The sequence below is a fragment of the Rhinichthys klamathensis genome, unplaced genomic scaffold (genome assembly GCF_029890125.1).
Source record: "Rhinichthys klamathensis goyatoka isolate OS25496 unplaced genomic scaffold, OSU_Roscu_1.1 h1tg000223l_1, whole genome shotgun sequence".
Taxonomy (NCBI): Eukaryota; Metazoa; Chordata; class Actinopteri; order Cypriniformes; family Leuciscidae; genus Rhinichthys; species Rhinichthys klamathensis.
Genome location: NW_026606747.1, coordinates 4,445,001 through 4,452,147, shown reverse-complemented (window position 1 = coordinate 4,452,147; position 7,147 = coordinate 4,445,001). Strand labels below are relative to the sequence as shown.

At 41.4% G+C, this 7,147-nt stretch overlaps 1 protein-coding gene across 1 annotated transcript in view; it reads right to left on the bottom strand.

Moving 5' to 3' along the window:
• Nucleotides 1–4,189: 4,189 nt before the first annotated feature.
• rabgef1l (RAB guanine nucleotide exchange factor (GEF) 1, like) overlaps nucleotides 4,190–7,147 on the bottom strand; it is a 9,414-nt gene continuing 6,456 nt past the window's right edge. The window contains exons 6-9 of the mRNA XM_056264690.1: nucleotides 6,834–6,966; nucleotides 6,589–6,680; nucleotides 5,255–5,511; nucleotides 4,190–4,662 (exon numbers count right to left, since the gene is read on the bottom strand). Coding sequence (XP_056120665.1) covers nucleotides 4,306–4,662; nucleotides 5,255–5,511; nucleotides 6,589–6,680; nucleotides 6,834–6,966 — 839 coding nt within the window. The 3' untranslated portion in view covers nucleotides 4,190–4,305. The remainder of the gene's footprint in view (nucleotides 4,663–5,254; nucleotides 5,512–6,588; nucleotides 6,681–6,833; nucleotides 6,967–7,147) is intronic.

Below are 7,147 nucleotides of genomic sequence, written 5' to 3'. Positions count from 1 at the left end.
TTAAGGCTTCACTTCCTCAGTTAAAATTATGCTTTTCTGAACACAAAGACAGACATGAAGTTTGATTCTTGTGTTTGACACGTCCTCAGTTTAAGTCCTGTTCCAAAGCCTAATGGGATATTTAAGGCAACTCTCTAGAGCTTTGGGATGGCTCAGCATCCTCTTTTGCAACATGTTTCAATTCCCAATGTGTAGTTTATGTGTTGGAGGATGAGTCAAGTGTTGTTCATGCAATAGTATTCCATAACTTTTACATGCAGCTGGGTGTTACATACTTGCCAACAATGACCTGCCCAGGCACAATCACCAACTGGGGAGTGTTCAACTTATCTTGTATTAAACATTTGACACATGCTTAATATTGCAAATTTTGTGTTATGAATTATGTAAAAACATAAAAGAGAAATATAAGAAATATTTTCTTATATCCCGGCACTGAATCTCAGACCCATCCTTATAAAAGTGACCCTGTTGCTACGGGACGGTTTTGAATGTGACACGCCAGTATGGCGGTATATTTTATTACTGAAGGTGCGGCTGGTATCTGAAGAGCACCCATCGTCTTGGAAGAAAAAAAGCCAGTATAACAAAGGAATATAGCTTTTAGCATGTTCAATAAACGCATGAGAAATATAGACAAGTGTGGCCAACTCTGCGGAAAGAAAGGACTCGCCCTCATGAACACTGGGATAATAGTAAGGTAATTTAAAGGTAAGAAGCTGTTCATGCACTATTTGGGATTGTCAGCACTATGTGAACCATCTCCTTTTGCTCAGTTTTTAACAAAAAGGAAACGTTCAAATCGCTTAAAACAGACGTGATAGCTGATTCGAACGAGTGATGTTCAATGGCGGCATCCATCTTTGTAATGTAGGCTAAAATCTGCTTCAAAATCCCAGCGCTGTCGTCATCGTGTAAGGCCCGCCCCAACGCTTCTGATTGGTGCCTCGATTTCGGCGGATTGGAAATGGGCTTGAATGAGCTCTTTGCCAGACTAACTTTCAAAGCAAATCTAAATTTGCCAGGAGGTTGTCTGGGTTTTCCCAGGCTAGTACACTTCAGAAACTTTTAATGTTTTAAAAGCTGTGCTTTTGACTACAGACAAAAGCTTTTTGTTTTCTGTAGCTTCTTTTTTTTAAATGTAGTGGCATTTAAAGCAGCACTAAGTAGGAATTCCGTTTTTTTGTCAAACAGTGACCCCTAGAGTCGCTGTGGAGTACTTGTACTGTCGTGAATTGCACACACGCAGAGATGGCTCGCACTCACGACCGGATCCCCTCCCCCTGTACACCGGTACCTGTTCAGTAGGATGGACGCTGTAACGAGTGGAAATAAGGTGTGGCCCCTTTAAGAGCTGCGCGCGCCCTGTTTAACTGTCGGTATTGTATGTGCGCCTCGAACACCACATGTATACGGTGCCGGGTTATTTCTGTTTGATGCTCATTTTATCAGATCTGTTTTTTGCCGTAAAGCAATTCGTTACCTCGCGAGACCTGATATCACACGATACTTCCTAACACTGAGGCCGACGGCCCACCGGCCCAAAGTTGCAAGGGTGGTTTTGCGGCTCACAGGCACCAGGGGGTGCGAGACGACCACCATTCAACACGAAATCAGTAATATAAACATTACAATGACTCCAACGCTGTTCGGTTAAGGTAAAAAAGTTACTTAGTTCACCTTTAAGTTTTTGTCCAAGTCAAGTCAATGGAGTTGGACAAAAACTACGATAAAACCTGTTGGAAAGCATCTTTTGCAGCGATTTTTATGTGAGCATATCAGTGAACACCCCAGACCACTCGGTGAGTTTCACGTCTTTGTAAACTAAAGTTTAAAGCGTTTTATGAAGGATTGTTCCAGTGCACCTATGCAACCATTGTGGAGGTGGGGGGTGTGCAACCATAGAAACCGAAATTTCTCGGGCCACACCAGCATGTGTCCAAATTTCCATCTTAACCGCTCTATTTCATCAGAAACGATCTTAAAACAGGGCTTTAAGTGTAAAATACCGAACTTGTCCTTTAATGCAAATTCCTTGTTATTTCATGCCTCCATTTGGAGGATGTTTTGTTTTGGTCTGAGTAATTAAGGAAAGATTGCATAAATGTGGAAATTGCAAATGGCATCAAAGTGCGTTTTCTTCTAAGTAAAAATACCAAATTCATAAAGTTGAAAACCTAAGAAGCGGTCACTTTAAGTTAGATTCGCTGCTGATGACATTTACATTACCAATGAGACAGCACCACGATTCTTCTGTTTTCTTGTCATGTCCCTATATAACTTACAAGGAACTGGAACTTCCCTTGAGTTCTCCATTTTCAATTTAGAATTAAAACCTTGTTTGCACACTCTTGATCACCCCCACCCACCACACACACACACACACACACACACACACACGAGTTGAAGTCATGTTGTTTGATGGCACTGCAGTGGGCTGGAAGTACAGACCACACACATTTGTAAAGAATCAAGCCTGTATTAGTACACGATTTTCGCTATGCATGTGTATCGAGCGAATCGCTGCACGGGCAAAACAACCTCCTAGTGTGGACAATATCGTTTATATTGATATATGCTTTGATGTTGCGAACACATCTGAAAAATAAGGAAGGACACGCAGTGAGCTGGTGCCGGATAACTGCACGATCCAAGCTGTCTTTATATGAAGCAACTAAATCATAAACCTATATGGCTGTGTTTGAAACTTACATTAAATGTAAACACGTGTTACATAACACATTTATGTGGTATACTATGTTTGAACAGCAGCAGACGGACACCTACTGAGCTGTCAATCAACCACTGCGCTAAAACAAGGGTTTGAACGTGCAGCTTTAAATATTACTGGAGAAGTAATATAAATAACTGGAGAGGCACATTCATATCTGTCTGATATGAAAATGAGGTGAAAGATCATGTGAAACTTATCTAAAGTTCAGTCATTACAGGTTCTCCACCAAAATTAACAGAAAGAGAGAGAAATGGAGCATTTTCAGCATGTTGCCCCTCTTTCATTTGAATTTATTGACCAAAACACATACTTGGTGTAAACAGGGCTGGAGATCAAATCAGACACCAGTGTTTTCTGTTCCTTCAGTAGCTCATTTTATTTGTGATTTTTAAATAGCATATTTCTGGCTCCATACCTAGATCATTTAGATAAATAAATGAGGTTACAATCTCTCCACAATGGGTCATTACATATACCACAGAAAAATGTAACTTTTGCATGCATAAGCAATATTTTTCATAGAACAAGTGGTCAAAAAGTAGCTTTAAAATAAGTAATTGTTTAACTCTTTAAATCATAAAACTTGTTTTGTTTTTTATTCTGTAACAGCATTTCTTAAAAGTTAAATATGCAGAAAATAAATATTTGATTATATATATATATATTTTTTAGAAGTACTTTGTTAAAGATTAATTTGTTATATTGATTAAAGCCGGTGCCTATTAAACCACACCTGGGACTCAAGCTTTGCCTGTAGCAGAAGTATTGTTCAATCAATCCTAGCATAACCATGATCATAGTAAATATCACATGATCACAGTGACCAATCCTAGCATAACCCTGATCATAGTAATATCACATCACAGCAGGTTTGAGTGACAGGGCAGATGTATAATCCTAAACCACACCAGTTCTGTCCTCGTTTTCCACTCTCAGTTCAAATGACCAATAACGGCAATAATAATGGCCAGGAAACTTGAAATAAAAAACGGAAATAAATCATATACTACTCTAATAAGTTATGTATTCTCATACTTCAGTGGCTTGCATAAAGCATTAAAAACAGTGCAAAAAACGATGGTCATTTATGAATCATCTGTCTAAATTCACACTCAATTACAACAAGTGATCATAAATTTAAAAACAAGAGAATCTATACATCTATATCAGAGTGAACCTCTAATCAAAACATTCCCAGAATGAACAAAACGAGAAGAAATATAAATAATAAAGAAATTAAACTTATTTTTGGGACTGTTAAGATTTTTTGGCATTGTAACATAATTTTCAAAACAACATTAAACAGTTATTTATTCAGTCTCATTCTCATTACTGCAATATTTATATTTACACAAATTAAATGCAGCACAGCACAAACCACCCTGATGTATAAATACTTTATAATGTCACGTAATATTTTTCTCACAAAAAATCGCAAAGGTCATAAAACTATACGTAAAATTCTGGCGTTTTGACTTTGGAGTGAGATATAAAGCGCACGCGCCAGCCGACCCCCTTCAGAAGTTGATCCAGACACTAACCTGCGGGAGAGAGCGGCCCGTGAGCGTCCGCTAGCTGGCGAACCTCTGCGGCTGCAGCGGAGGAGGAAGGCTATCGCCACCGATGTTGTCCGAGTCGATGGTGGAGGAGGCAGAGGCGTGTGTCCGGACAGGAGCCGCGTCCAAAATGCCCATTACAGACAGCTCCTGGCCTTCGCTCCACTCGATGAGGTCGGCCTCCTCCGGCCTGCGTTCCCCTGCCGGCGGGGCGCTCGTGCTGCTCGCGGAGCCGTTCTGTGAGCTGTGGCCAGACGAGGAGGCCCTGGGACCCGATGGAGACGCAGAACCAGACATGTAGAGCTCAAAGTCGTCCTGGCTCAGGTTCAGCGACTGCGCGTCGAGCTTCTCGATGAACGCCACGGCACAGCACTGCAGCATGATCACAGAAACACACCTCTCCTCAACAACACGCGTGATTCTGGAGCAAACACCGCTAGACGACACGTGCTTCTAGTGGCGTGATGACCGATCTATGAACTCTCCCTATGGAGGATCCCTTTCCCACTCTACAGATAAAGCGTTGTTGAAAATCCGGTTCGCGTACCCCGAAGTGATAAAATAAAATTCTGTATCAAATTTATAGGCAAGACAAGTAGTTTGTTTAGGCATGGTTTGTAGGGAAATTACAAACCTGCGCACACATATTCAAACGAATATAACTATAGAATCAATTTTTAATGCGCATGTGAGTGCCATCAGGTCACAGGTTCACGTTTAAAGTCTGTTTAGAGAGAACGCCGTCGTCTTAGTGGCCCCTAATGTAGTAACAAATGATAATTTTGCTGGAAGTGAATCAATCAAAACCAACTTTAGCCGGAAATAACATTATTCAAAATCGCTATAAAGCCAAAACAATCTCTGTTACCGTAAATTGTATGTTTATCTCTGTAAAGCTGCTTTGAAACAATCTCCATTGATAAAAGCGCTATATAAATGAAGATGACTTGACTTGAACTCTTACCAGGTTAGTGAAGTAGTAGCCGTCCTCTCCGCTCATGATGCGGCTGGGGTTGCAGTAGCGGGTGATGTACTGGATGTTGGAGTGCAGTCGGGGCGGGTTGGCCTTCAGCACGATGTAGACGAGCGCGGGCAGAAAGTCGTCCGCGGAGGCGGCAGCTTTCACACTGCCCTGGACGGCCGTCAGGATGAGTTTACTACACCGGGTGACGCACGCCAGCTTCTCCTTGGGAACCTTCCTCGAGTCCAAGTCGATCAGGTCTGTTCACAAAAACATCATACAACTGTCTCCATTTCATTTATTCCTGTGATCATCAAAGCTGAATTTCAGCATCATTACTCGAGTCTTCAGTGTCACATGATCCTTCAGAAATCCTAGTATGATTAAATAAAAGTATCGATTTCTTTTTATTTCTTTTATGTGTAATGTTACAAATTTCAGATAAATGCTGTTCTTTTGACTTTCTATTCATCAAAGAATCCTGATTTTCTTTAGGGTGCAACAAATTGATAGATTTAAATATCCAAACACCTCTAGAACAGTGTTATTTTGTTGACCTGTGCACTTACATATTCCTAAATGTTTCCAACAATGTTTAAATCCACAGAAATCAGCTATTTTAACCAGTGTTACGGACCGTGTCCTTGCGTCGCCTGTCAGTAGCCGTGTGTTTCCATTACCCTTCAAATTGCGCAAATTGAAATACGCCCAATGGAAACACGTTAATTTCGCAAAAACTCTTATACATCACAAAAAAGTTTACACGCTCGCATTGAGGTGGTTTTTCAGGCAATTCGATAAAGGAATATTTCGCAAGACTGCAATGGAAACTTTTTTTCCGCATTTACAGTCACCTGACGTACGTAACAGGCGGTCACTCTTTAAAGAAGGCGAGCTGTGTTTGGACAGAAGACGAGAGCGAGTTCTTCATTAAACTCATAAAAGACAAAAGTATTACAGGAATACTGGATTCTAAACAACAAAGAAATGCCACAATTTATCAAGTGGAGAAACTCCTCATATGTGCCACTCTCAGTTTTAAGGTCTTTCCTTGCCATTAATGCTTGGATAACACACACACACGTCTCCTTCCACTAACAATAATGGCCAGTGCGGCGGCTGTGATATACATAAACCTACCAACATCCGTCACCATGACTTTTGACATCGGTTAATGGAAACAGCATCAATTCGCAATAGTTTTTTATCGACATTTCGAAAATATCGCAAAAGTTTTGCGTAAAATCTGTAATGGAAACGCATTCCATTTATATGTTATAAAGTCTGTGTTATAAAGCGAGTTTCATCTTAAATCTGTGAGTGTGTAACGTCTGTACCTGTTATGGCTCTCTCCACACTGTCCGATACTTTAGGGATCTGCTCGTCCAATGGGACACACAGCATCGCAATGGACACCCAGTGCAAAGCCCTGAAACACACACACACACACACAACAGTGTTAAACTTTACTTTTCACATTTTGGCTGTCCCTGAACCCCTGGCTCTTTTGTATTCTTAAGTAAATGTTTAAATAAATAAATAAAAATAGCCCCAAAACCAACTCCGGACGGCTCCAGCGCACCTGATTCTCTTGCGGATGACCAGGTCCTTCTTCTCGTCGTCTGAGTGCTCGGGGCAGAAGAGCTGCTCATACAGGCGGCCCATCACAAAGCGCTCCACCTCCTCCATCACAGTCTCCATCACTTCTGGAGAGCCTGAGCACACACACACACACACACACAGCCGTCAGAGAGATGTGCATGTGTGTATGTAGAGCGGGGCTGGGTAAACTACGGCAGCGTTGGGGAATCAGCACTGGCAAGGGAGCTGTACGTGTTTCATTTACCGGTAGATAGAGTCCCTCACACCTACACATCATTCCTCATACATCACACA